This window comes from Rattus rattus, chromosome 5 (genome assembly GCF_011064425.1).
Source record: "Rattus rattus isolate New Zealand chromosome 5, Rrattus_CSIRO_v1, whole genome shotgun sequence".
Lineage (NCBI taxonomy): Eukaryota > Metazoa > Chordata > Mammalia > Rodentia > Muridae > Rattus > Rattus rattus.
Genome location: NC_046158.1, coordinates 27,175,137 through 27,188,542, shown reverse-complemented (window position 1 = coordinate 27,188,542; position 13,406 = coordinate 27,175,137). Strand labels below are relative to the sequence as shown.

Here is a 13,406-nt window from a genome sequence, read left to right as displayed (position 1 = left end):
CAGGCCCAGCATTTTTTCACTGGTTCTTAACACTGCTGCCAGATACATTTCCTAAAACACAAACCTAGTCGTACAACTCTTTAAAGGTCTATCCACTAGTTCCTTATCACAGTGGAAAAATCATGGCACCTCGCTGGGCCCCCATGGCCCCTCCAGCATTTTCTTCCATGTTTTAAGACTTAACACTCACTATTCTGCTGTATCTAACACATCTACATGCTATCACGTATTACAGACTCTCCTTTGCCCAGTTCCTATTCATTTTCCATGACTTGTGCTTTAACCCTTTACCCCCCGAAACAGAGCCAGCAGACATGTAATGTCCCTGTACTATCCCTTATAATTATCATACATACGTGTTTGTCTGTCCCCTCCATCCATTCAGTGAGGGCAGAGAATGGGTCTGTTGCACTTACCAGACTCTCCATTGCTTCACACAGAGTGTCACATACAATGGCACTTAGTAAAGATTCACTTAGTGAATAAATGTAGCAATGATACCTCTAAGATCTTCTGAATCGCTTCCGTCAGAATTGTTGAGAGGATATGAGCAAGGCCACTGTAGAGAGTATACATGTATTGTGATCCTCACAGGCAAAGGTCTCCTCTTATTCCAAGAAAAGCACCCCCACACCCATCTTGAACTTCCACTCCCTAAAAGTCCTAGGTCTACTCTATATGGGCTGCTGGTCTTGTGGATTCTAGGCCACATGGACTTGGGTCGCTCTTCTAAGCTGTTATCTCAGTCTTAATTACCTTGGGTTAAGCAGGTATACCCAATTGCAGCCCAGTGTCGTTGTGCCCCAGGATAGCTCTGAATGTAGCCCAACACATCTGTAGATGACACGGGAGTATCAAATTTTGTTGAATATCCCTGAAAAGTATCAAGTTCAAAGAGGGGCCAATATTAATGTCTTCACTTCCTTAACTATGATGGATCAAGACAGACTCAGTTGATACCAATTTTGGCTGCTTCTGGAATTATTATATAATGCAAGTCTGTCCATAGTTTACAGAGACATAGGCCCCCAAACTGGCTTAAATTGGGCAGTGTTTTTAAATTTCCAATCTGAACCCCTACACTCTTGATTGTTATGAGAGAATGTTACTGACAGAAGAGACACCGTGAAACATCTTAGAATGCACAAGGCAGCCCTTTCAATCAGAAATGACCCAGCCTCAATGTCACCAGTACCAAGGCTGAGAAGCCCAGTGTTGAGGTGACACTTGCGAGACTCTTGAGAAACGAAGAGTTAAGGCCTACTCACTGACGTCATACTTTTAAGATCCGTGGGAACGCAGTAGAGAAGAGTAGTAAGTTGCAAAGCAGTAAGAATGCTGGGACTCTTCCCCTGCTTACTGTCTGAAAGGCAGATTTGTAGGCTCTCAAGTGGAATATTTGCCTTTGGGAAGGTTCTCTCCGTTGATCCCTGGCACAGATCATTGTATCCCCTATGGAAATCTCTTAACGCAAGGTATTTAGCACAGAGTTCAACAGTCTTGCATTTAAAAGGGGACTTGGGGAAAGTGGAACCATATTTGGTTTTCACATTGAAAAGTTTCTTTTTCCAGTGGTATAACCATCTGGATGAAAATATCCCTGTTAGTGAGATGCAAACTACTCCCCTTCTACACAGACAGTCCAATGGATTTATACTTCATTCATGAAGGCATCATGTTACAAAAACCATTTGTATATTATGAAGTCGTATGGCATCAAATTTTCCAATTTGTAGACAGCTTTGTGTTTATATAACGAATTATTAAATCAACCAGCTTTTCAGGTGTATAAAGGTCATTGAGGTACACACACAGTGTGTATAAAAGCAGATAAGGCTGATCAAACATATTTACAGTAGATATCGATTTAGTTTCATATTTAAAGATGGTACTTTCGTTATTATTTTTTTTCTGAATCAGACTCCCCATTGTTAGCTGGGTTTCCCATGATTCCAATGTTCACTGCTTTTCTTGGCTCACTGATTTGATTCTCACTTTTGTTTACACAGATGAGTTATAATTTTCTGAGATCTTTGGCTAATGCAAGTAGAGTGAATCAAAGAAAAAGACCAACCAGCAGCATCCCAGCATCGGGTCTGTGTCTTCGATTCATAGCTTGAGCCTTGCACTCTATCACGTGGGCAGATGGTCAGAGGGAATAGATAGTTGTTGAAATTTAGAGCCGAGCGATTCTTTTCAGAAAGAACGGTGCGACCAACTTCCTAAGCATCTTACCAGATCTTAGATGCTAATGGAAAATTGCTCTCGACAGGCAAGTGAAGACCACACCTGCATGGAAGGTCATCATGGTTAACAACAACGCATTATCATCCTCTGAAGTGAGAAAGCAACTCACGTGACTCATGTGACTCAGAAACCTTACGGAAGGTGAACTGTCAGCCTCAACTCCGCCCTCGCTGCTGTGCTGTGACAAAGCAGGCCACACTGACTTTAAAGACAGACACAACAGAACTCCCAGTCAGGCAGGAGCTTCATGAATGACAAACATGGCTCCTGATTGTATATGGGATAAATGCCCTTCAAGTATTTTCCTTCCAAGTGTATCTCAAAAGTACGTTCCAAAAATGTCCCTTTAAATAGGTGGTTAAAAACAAGCCCTGTAATGCTACAGAACAAACCACACAAGGCCTTCTTAGTCAAGTTTTCCTCATCTGAAATACTCTGTTAAAGATACTTCGAAGTGTGGTTTATTCTATGTGTGCTTCCCAGAACCATGGAGGGGCAGGCAGTGAATTACGTTTCCTTTGGTAGTTAGGACCACTATGTTCTGTAAAGAAAAAAAATGTTTTTCATTTTTTTCCCAGTGCTTGATATTTTTTTAAATGCTATTTTAGGAAATAAAAATTTTAGTAACATAAAAGGGCTAGTTTTTATTTAAAAATAATTTGGCTTCAGTACAAAAAAGGAAGTGGCTCTACGGGAAGAAGGGAAGTGTGAGTGACCAGGTTTTTTAGTTGTAAGGTAGATGTCATTGTAAAAAGTGTTCCAGCTTTGTACGATCTAAACTCCTGTCAGTACTTATACTCCTTGCTTACATGAAACCATGGAAGTGTACGAGGAAGGAGAAAGCCCCTTGTGGATAGACTCAACCACATTTTGCACCCGAAGCAAAGCCACAAGCAACCGTGAGGTCATGGAAGAAACAAATTTACATGGTTTCCTGATGCCAAGTATATCATGGGGCAAATGGAAACACACAAAGGAGGTGTGGCCAAGTCAGTGTGAAAACAGAAGGGCAAAGGCTGACTCTTCTTTTGTATAGCAACACATGCAGACCCATCGGGCATACAGACACATCCATGTCTGAGAATAAACACAGCTGTGCACACAAGCAGGAAGAAGCAGGCTGATTTTGCAAAAGCAAAACAATAGTGGCTTAAAGAGATGAAATACATCAACTTGTAGCAAACACGTGTCCATTACATGACACAAAAGATTACTTCCTGTGACTCTATGAAGGCCTGGGAAGTTTCGAGACCCTCTCCCTTGATACCTATTCCTCTTCCCCAGGACAAAATGATTGTACCACGGAAGCTATTTGCATTCTGTTAGGCTTGAGGATAAGGGTTAAGACGAGGACAGGACAGAAATATCTGAGGGGAAATCTCAGAACTCTGCTATCAAAAGTGAGCCTGGAGGATGGGTGTGGTGGTACATGCCTTTAATCCTAGCACTTGGGAGGCAGAGGCGGGAGGAACTCTGTGTATTCCAGGCCAGCCTGGTCTATATAGCAAGCTCCAGGATAGCCAGAGCTACATAGAGAGAACTTGTCTTAAAAAACAAAAACAAACAAACAAAAAAAACCCTAACAGTAACAACAACAACAACAACAACAACAATGAACAAACCTGGGTGGTGTGGGTGGGCCGTGTCCTCTGTGCTCTGAGCCTTGTCTCCTTTGTCCTGAGTTACCTGATTGGGCTGTGGAGTTTAGGAGGAGGAGGGTCCAGAGCCTGGTAGGGAACAATCTCCCAGCAGCTGAGTGCAGGACTGGAGTCTTGGGTGGACGCTGGTTCCAAGAAAGAAGGATAACAAATCCCTTCTTTTGACAATCTCTAACTGAGGTGGTCTGGAATTTCGTTTATGCCACCACAGTGCACAATGGTTATTGTTCATTACCTTACACAATTTTAGCTGTGTATATTTGTAATGTAGTGATTTTCTACATTTATTTCACATTTCTCTTATTTAATGCAACGTAAATAATTTGCTTAATAAGACTCAACCCACATATTTCAGCCACATTAATATATATGTATATATAAAAATAATCTGTGAATGATATAAATAATTCTTTAAATAAAATAAATCTGATATGTTACATAATGCTAATAAAAATTACCGCTGCTCATTTTTGCTCATTTTGCTCAGTTTTGCAAGCTGCTTTCACTTCTGGGTACCGATGAATGATATAAAATGTGGTTTGACTTATTTTTCCACTCCACAAAAAGAGAAATTGAACTGTCATCATCCTTATGTCTGTAGATGGTTTCAAAGTATAGCTTCTGCCTCCACATGTGGAAATGAAAAGTTTTACTGTGTTGGATGTTGTATGCAAAAAAAAAAAAAAAAAGCCCTTTGATTCTGAGCATCATTGATAGAAAACGATCAAAGGTGGCCATCAAAGACTTACTAAATATAGTTAATCTAAGTTATTTTTTAAAAAATATTATAAAACCTATTCTGTTTTTAAAATGCCCTGTGATGGGGCAGCCATACCAACTTTCCAAGGTAGGAAAAGGGGGTGGAGAGACCGTAAGACCTGGAGGATAGGGAGGTGTGCTCGGGATGTGTCATGGCCACTTCACCCACGACATCACTGCAGCTGTGGTTAGCTGCCCAAGCTCACACAGGATTGAATGTGTCACTGTTTCGCCATGGGTGGTGGAGAGGCCCATGTGGCCCTGCTCCACCTGAGGGACTGTTAGCAGTTAGTGACTGCTGGGTGGCCTCCTCGTTTCCTCTCCTGCTGTAGTCAGAGACAAGTTGCTCTTGCACCAGTAGATACATCCCCCACCCCCGCACAGGAAGGAGCGCTAATCCACCTCAGTAGGTCAGGCACAAGGACACATGGAAGTAGGAGGACACTGACCGGTCAGATCGAGGAGATAAAGGAGGGCTGGAGGAGTGGAAATGACTCAAATTCATTACATAAATGTATAAAACTGTAAAACAATAGGAATGCAACCAACGGTTGAGATCCTAAATTCTTAATGCCCACGAGCGTTTTCTCTCTTCCGAACTCTGGAGGCTTCCTAGACACCCGCAAGCTCAGTCTGGTGTTTCTGGGCTGTCTAAAGGGACAGCATAAATGGACACTCGGCGGTGTGCAGTGTATGCCTCGTTGTGTGCATTACATCACCATGCCTTTTCTCTGCCGTCAAATACAAAACCAGCATCTTTTACATTATCATAGAAAAGCATTTAGGTTGTATTTTTATTTATCACTTTACACTGGTAGTCTCTGGTAGGTGTACTCCATAGAAACCAAAGATTTTTGTACACTATTTCTTTGTACAATAAAAGATAAAGTGTGCATTAAGTATGCTTGTACATGACAATATTGTACAATATTTACATTTCTAATATCACCATGAAATTCTGTATTTTCTATATACAACACTGAAAATTCTTCAGAAACATTTGGACTATTCTTATAATCACAACTTTAGTACAATAGAAAACATTTCTCAGCGGTCCCTCGGCCATTTACTGCTTCGTTCATACAGGGATTGGGATTGTTCTGTTTTGTTTTCGACATTCATTTTCCTTCCTGACCAACGTACGTCTCCACTGCTGTTCCCTTTAGGGCCCTGTGGTGGTGGGAGCTATCTGCCATGGTTTACAGATTGATCTAACAGTGGCCGTATCAATACCTACATACAGGTGTGTCTGTGCACGCTCCTTTGATAAACACTGTGTGTCAGAGGAGCAGTCTCTGTTATCTGGAGATCTTCCTCCTCTTGGGTTTGGGGGGCCTCATTTGTCTGTCACCCTGCGGGATTTGGTGAACCTGGAAATAAGAAGGTGGGGAAAAAAAAAAAACAACAGGAAGATTGGAATCACAAACACCAAATGACTTCGGACAAAGACATTGGGCAGAAAACAGTCTGCTTCACTTTCAATCGCTATACCCTGAGACACTGTAAAATGTCGTGAAGACCTGAGTCTGTACGTACACTGTCTCAAGGGAAGGGGAACACTCAGAAGGCTGCAGTGAACAGGGGAGCACACGTGAGCCGGGGCACTGCCAGGCAGACATCCCTGGATCAACTATCTCACTGTGTCCGGAGAGCCAGGAAAACAACACCAAGTACTCATTTGTTCTTTTCAGAACAAATTTTTATAACTACTGCAGAGTGTCGAAGATCAGAAGATCTACGTGCCGCTCAGTCCAGCGACGTCTGTTCATGAGAAGCATCGGCACGGACAATAGAACGCCACAGCCATTCACTGGCAGGTCTGAGTTTGTGTAAACTGGGGAGAATAATTACTACAAAGCACTGGTATATACTAAAACAGGAACTGGAGGCATTTGATCCTGTATGTCACATTGAGAAAGGGTGGAATGGTACCACATACATTTTGAGGAGCAGGGGGTAAATAATCAGATCTCCCAAGTTGTAACATGGCTACTTGTGTCAGAGAATGAAGTAAGGTCCAGAAGGCAGGGTAGACTTAAAGTGGTAGCCAAAGTGAATGTTAAACAGCTAGCATTTGGAAACAAATGCACTGTAGTATTTACCGATTCCCATGGTCTAAATACTTCTGTCACAGATGATTTTAACCTGTTAATGTGATGTCACAGGACTAAGAAAACAGTCAGTTGGCTTAATTATGTGTTCAGATTATAATGTTTAAGGGTTGGAGACTAACAGCTTCAAGTGCTTGCCAAACATGCATGAAGCCCTAGATTCAATGAGCCAATTAAAATAAAGTTTAGACAGCACCAAACATTGTCTTTATTCAAAGATAAAATTTGTTTTTATAAATAGTATTTAAAACTTTAAGATAATGCTCTAAGCTTCCCAGACTGCCTCTTTCTCTAGACCCTTTCCACACATACCTTTTAAAACAAGCACAACTAAAATTCATTAATGAGGAGGTTTGTAATTGAGGAAAAAGTCTTTATCCATAACAGCAAATTAGGAGTTTGTGGATCAACTATGGCCTGAAAACATGTTTTAATAGCTGTACAGTGTTTTTAATGTTTTGTGTGTGTACAAGTGCTTTAACATCTTTGAAACCATTGTAAACATGAGAAATTTTAGTTTTTGGTTCTTAAGAGAGTTGAGGCAACTCCAATGCCCCTTCCCACATATCTCCACTCTGCTCAGTGTGAGGGAGAAAGTGCTTCTGAAGAGTGCATTCCGAAATTGCCTCATTAGGTGCCAATGCCTGATGGCCACAAAGGCCAACTGTCCCAAGGCAGAGAGTAATGAAATGAAGGCCAACCCATTTTTATGTTTTTCTTGGGAAGGTAAATCATTTAATGCATTTCCTAACACACGTGAGTTTATGCCATCCGGGCTCGTAGGAGCTATGCTGACACGTCCTCATGCCTTCTCTCTCGCTATTATCCAGGACATATGAACACGGAACGCATCCAGGTCTCAAGGGTGGTGGGCACTCACAGAGCAGGGATCTAGGCCTGGAAGTGGCTGAGCAGAGTAGCACCTTCCTCAAGCAGGCACCAGAATCCAGTGAGCTACGGCCGAGGGCTGGGCGTCTCTATAGTCCTAGTGGCTCATCTTTGTTGGCAACTCTCAATTCTAGAATTGCTGTTGCTCTCATTCCTAATCCTCTCTACTGACAGGTACTATACACCTGGTCTAGAGGACGCTGAGTTGATGGCCATTGGCCTAGGCCTACAAGTTTACCTCAGTGTCATCCAACCAATCAAAGGTTAGATTTATACATTTCTATGACCTACGCCATTGGCGACATCTAAAATTATATTTATGTGTTTGAGTCTGTATGTGATGGAGAGACAGCTTTATACTTCTCCTCTCAAACTGCTGGACAGAATGTGAAGAGAAAGGACATCCTTGGTCACAGGGTTTAGTTAATAGTAACAAAAATTTGCACAAAGCATTTTAATTTTAAGGCAGCAGAAGGAAAATAGGAAGTTAATATACCCTCAAAATGGACTAAACTTTTTATCTCACATTTTTCTTCTTTAAAAGATTGAGTGATGTTGCATTGCTGAATATTTTGTCTACAGTGATGGCCACTGCTACTCACAGTCAAATGCAGAAAGCTGGGGCTGGGACCTCACCATATTGCTGCTGACACTTAATGAACCTTTTTAAGAAAACAAAAGTTACTCATCTCAGATTTAAAAAAAAGAAAACAAACAAACCCATAGCTAACGCAGGCTCCCTTTCCTTAAATGCCATCCTGCCACCGGTCTTTCCCTTGCCTAGCATCTTAGTGTTGCTGTGAGAGTTGCTTCACACTGTTAAAGAGATTTTAACAAAAACGTGGTAATGCAATTTATTTTCAAAGAAACTAGTATAATGGAAAAAATAAATTAACTTACAGTCCCAGACATTTTGTCCAGTTCGCTCATGGCCTCGTGAATAGCAGCTTCTAAATGGTTATTTAGCTTCCCACTTCTGGAATTAATGAAAACAACATGCCAAATTAACAAATTAAAGAAACAAAAGCCTCAATTTAATTCCCTAGCCAGAAGACAAAAATATCAATTCTACCAGAGAAAAGTCAATCTAGATTCACATTTGAAAAGTTCAGGCGATAAAGCATCACTCTGGGGTTCCCACCACCGAGCACTACCGATTAAAGTAATGCCATTGCCGAGGTTAGGACAGGCAGCCTGCTCCACTGTGTCTCTTCTGCATTTTGATGAAGAAGACTGGTTCAGGAGTTCTATGGCCTCCAGAGCTGTGCTTCCTACCAGAAAACAGCTGTGGCTAGGACACCGGGGATGAACTGCAAGCTCTGGCCACTAGGGAGCTCCCTCCGCCCTTTCTGGATCATCTCAGCTATGGAGAAGTGAAAAGAAAGCTAAATTTTGGTGCCTGGGTAAGAAAAGGCTTATTACCTTGTTACACCTGAGGCCAGGAGGCAGGCTTTGCCACATTTCCCCTTAAACCAAAATGACGTGATCTTTTCAACAGACACACAATGACTGTCTTAGAAGCCTCTGACTACTGCTCTCCGCTCAGCATTCTGTGAATAACATAGCACACGTGCCATTTTAAAAGCTGCGTGTTACGACAGCCAGTCAATTCTCTGTGGCCATACAGTCTCTGCCTACCCTACCTCATCTCTCCTCGTTTACTTATATAAATCTTACTCCTCAGTCTTCTGAATATGCACTGGCATTCATCCCTTCAGGACAGTTGATCGGGAAGTGGCTGAAGCAAACGCCTATAGAAAGCTATCAACTGCTAGGCTTCCCAAGAGTTAAGTCCTATCTCAGCGTCTATATGGAGATTGGAAATTTGCAGCTGTGGGAGAAGACACACTTTAACTGTAGTGGAATGCCTTTAGGTGACATTTTCCCACTTACCATAGTGTTCCCTAGGCTCTATCCTCTGTACACAATGACCTGACATTCCTATACTTTGTTGTTTTCTGTGTTTTACAGACACTTAGATATCCACCTTTGAGTATTATACTTCGAGGCACACCATGAATGCTTATTTGCTAAGTGGCTTTGTCCAAAGTGAACATAAATGGTCCTATATCTTGTTAAAGCAGATGTGCGTTTAAGTCAGTTCAACTGGAAGGAAAGATCAACCTACTAAGTAATAAGGACATAACCAACAATTTCCTCCAGCACTTGCTGCTCTTAATGATCTGACCTATCTCTCTCTCTATGTGTCTGTCTGTCTGTCTAACCATCTATCTATCTATCTCTCCACTAATTTAAAAAAAAGTTAAAATGCAAAGTAGTTCAGGCAAGAAAATAACCCCAACATACCCACTCTCCAGAATGGGATGTTAACAAATTACATGTTCTTTTTAAGTATTTTTTTTTTTTATCAAAGAGATAAATCTAGTATTTCTACTTGGTCACTATTCTCGGTCACACTCACTCCCAAAGGCCTCCCTAGCTCCTGTTTTATATGATACACCATGGACAGGATTGTTCTATGTACTTACACATATAAAAAGCTGTCATGATGCACAATTCATCTTTCCCCACTCCCATATCATCACCACCACCACCACCACCACCACCACCACCACCACCACTACCACCATCATCACTACTATTTTGAGACAGGGTCTTGCCTGGAATTAACTCAGGATCCTCTGCCTCTGTGCTAGGATGAAAGTCATGCATACTAGTCAGTACTCCTGGACCTTTATCTTGGGCACCGTTGTAGTTGACATAAGTTTTTCAATCTTTCTCCCCAGTGCATAGCATTTTCACACATATACCCCCTGCCATTCCAGGGTCTGCATCTTGTAGAGTCACTCTGAGTTGTTTTTCCAGTGAGGAGTTTGCTAAGTGTGACCCTGGGTGGCTGGGAAGAAAGCCAAGCCTAGGTGTGTGGAACCATCCATGTTTGGCTATGGTAAGAATCCTGATAAAATCATCCCCAATATCGCACTTCCTGCAGCACAATCAGTAAGTTTATCTTTCATCTGTCTTTTGGACTGAGAAACAGGCATTTATTTTTTTTTTTTAAATTAAAAAAATGTACTTATGTGTACGAGTGTCTTGTTTACAAGTAAGTCTGTACACCATGCACATGCCTGGTAACCACAGAGGCCAAAAGGAAGTGTTGGGTCCCCTGGGACTGGATTTACAGATGGTTGTTAGCTCCTGTGTAGGTGCTAGGAGTTGAGCCTTAGTCCTCCGGAAGAGCAGCCGGTGCTCTTAACCATGGAACTGATCCTCCAGTCCCCGTATGCACTCACGTTTCAAGGATAGTTCATTTTTTATGATTTTTGATTATAACATTTTATGGATTAAAGTGGACTACACCTAAAAAGCTCGATATAGCTAAAAAAAAAAAGATAAAATATTTCATTAAAAAAGCCCATAGGGAACCTTGCTTTCTTCCCTTGAATATTTTAAAAGATATAAATATATTTATATTTATTTATTTATATATGAGTATACAAGCCATGTGTTTATATATACATATTTATAAATAAACAATTATTTATTTATTCATTTATTTATGTGTGCAAATGTACAAGTTATGGTGTTGAGATTGAAGGACGGATTATGGGAGTTGGTTCTCTCCAACCATGTGGAACCCAGGGCTGACTTCGGAAAGCATCCTTGCAAAGCCAGAGAGCTGATTTGCCGGCTGTCTTGTATTTTAAGAGAAAAAGTACTTACTATTATTGGAAGACTTATATTTGCAAGAATTGTGTTAGCTCTTTAGGTGTTGTCTCATTTAACCTTCAGAGCAATCTTATGAAGTAGGTATTATGACAACTGTGTATATATAGTACTTCATAAATTTTTTAGGTGAAAGGGTGAAACCTTTTATCATTATGTAATTCAAAGTATATGTATATATATATATATATAAATAACTTTCCAAGGTAAGAGTCATATTTTTTCTTATGAAGAACACAGTAACATGATGAAATTGTAAAAGTGATTTAATAATATTACTTAAGTTAGAATGTTAGGCATTCATTGTCCACCCAATTATTAAAAACAATGTTTGTAAAAACACATGCACTATGGGCCGGTGAAATGGCTCAGTGTGCAAAGGTGCTTGCTGTCAAAGTCTGACCTCCTCAGTGTGCATCCCAAAACCAATGTGGAAAAGAATAGAAGCAACCCACACAGGTTGTCTTCTGGCCACACAGATACTGCCAGGACATGTGCATGTGCCCCTTCCCATAAACAAACAAAATAAAAAATCAAAGTTAATTTAGACTAAGTAGCACAATGCCGTGTTTATAGTAAATTTAAACAGGTACTGATGGAGAAATGACTACTTCTGGAGGGAGAATACGCGGATGTGGAACATGAAATTATTTGAGGACATCATGAGAACCAAGATGCAGAGACATTTTTCCAGCTGTCACGTCTACACAGTGGTTTCCCCAGTATTCCTGCCAGGGACAAGTGAGCTCAGGAAAGGAAGAGAAAACTCCATGAGTCCCTAAAGGGAACAATGAGTCAAATTTTGGTTTCCCACTCTTGAGAGGCCCCCCGTGGAGTCTCTGCTAGTATTTTCTATTTCCCGCTGGCATTTAATAATAAACATTTTTACTAATGGACACTCTAAACCCTAATTGATTATGCAAGAGACGCTCATGTAATCACATTTCTAGTTATTAATGGAGATAATTGCTACTTCTCATCTCCTTTGACTATATTGTCACACACTCTCTTTATTCTCACTAACCACAAAGGAAAAAAAAAAGGCCAGGTAAAAATCTATGAATGATACTAGATGTGTGAGCTGAGAGACTACGGATTACTTTGTAAGACTATGACTCATTTCAGGTAGAACACAACAAATTTGGATAAAAATGGAAAAATCAAGAATTCCGTGCTCTGAAAATCTAATCTGTAAAGCAGCATGGAAATTCAAGACAAGTAAGAAAAGCTAAGTTGAATTTATTCTTTTTTAATGTTGGGAAGTTTTATATGCATATGATTCATTTTGGTAAAATCCACAACTTCTGCTATTTCTCCTCTTTCCCCATCACTTTTCTCTCCCAACTTCACGAGCTGCTGCTACTGCTACTTCCTCCTCCTCCTCCTTTCCCTCTTCCTCCTCCTCCTCCTTTCCCTCCTCCTCCTCTTCCTTCTCCTCCTTTTTCTTCCTTCTCCTTTCCTTCTCCTCCTATCCCCTTCTCCTTCTTCTTTTCTAAGTCCACTGAGTCCACTTCTGAGTCTGTACATACTGTTGCCTGTATATATGTGGGGATAAGACATAGGCTAAAGCATGGGTAGCTTCTCAAGGGCCACATCCCTGAAGACCAGCTGTCTCTTGCTAATTGCTCTTCATCTAGGGGCAGAACTTCACCAGTCCCTCTCCTGTCCATGCTGGGATGTTGGCTGGCCTGCTTCTCAGAAGATGCTCACTTCCTCTGGCTTGTACATTCTTTCTGTCACTCCCTTTTCTAAGATGATTCTCAGACCTTAGTGGGAAAGGTGTGATACAAGTATCTTATCTAGAACTGAACACTTCTTATTCTTCACATGTTGATCAGTTGTGGGTCTCTATACTCATCACCACCTACTAAAAAAAGAGTTTCTCTGATGAGGGTCAAGAGATGTATTAATCAATAGAGATCTTAGGGGCAGTTGATTACTCTGTCCATTTAGTAGAGTAACAGCAGTAGTCTCTGTTAGGGCCTGTGACCTAGACGGCCATGAACTGTTGATACAGTTAGTATTATCAGGCATAAATGATGTCTTATAGATCAAG

The 13,406-nt window shown here is 41.0% G+C and overlaps 1 protein-coding gene across 2 annotated transcripts in view; it reads right to left on the bottom strand.

Moving 5' to 3' along the window:
• Positions 1 to 5,427: 5,427 nt before the first annotated feature.
• Mbd5 (methyl-CpG binding domain protein 5) overlaps positions 5,428 to 13,406 on the bottom strand; it is a 137,223-nt gene continuing 129,244 nt past the window's right edge. For both annotated transcript variants that reach the window (XM_032903262.1, XM_032903263.1), the window contains 2 exons: positions 8,564 to 8,639; positions 5,428 to 6,034 (listed from right to left, as the gene is read on the bottom strand). In XM_032903262.1, the coding sequence (XP_032759153.1) occupies positions 5,963 to 6,034; positions 8,564 to 8,639 (148 nt within the window). In that variant the 3' untranslated portion in view covers positions 5,428 to 5,962. The remainder of the gene's footprint in view (positions 6,035 to 8,563; positions 8,640 to 13,406) is intronic.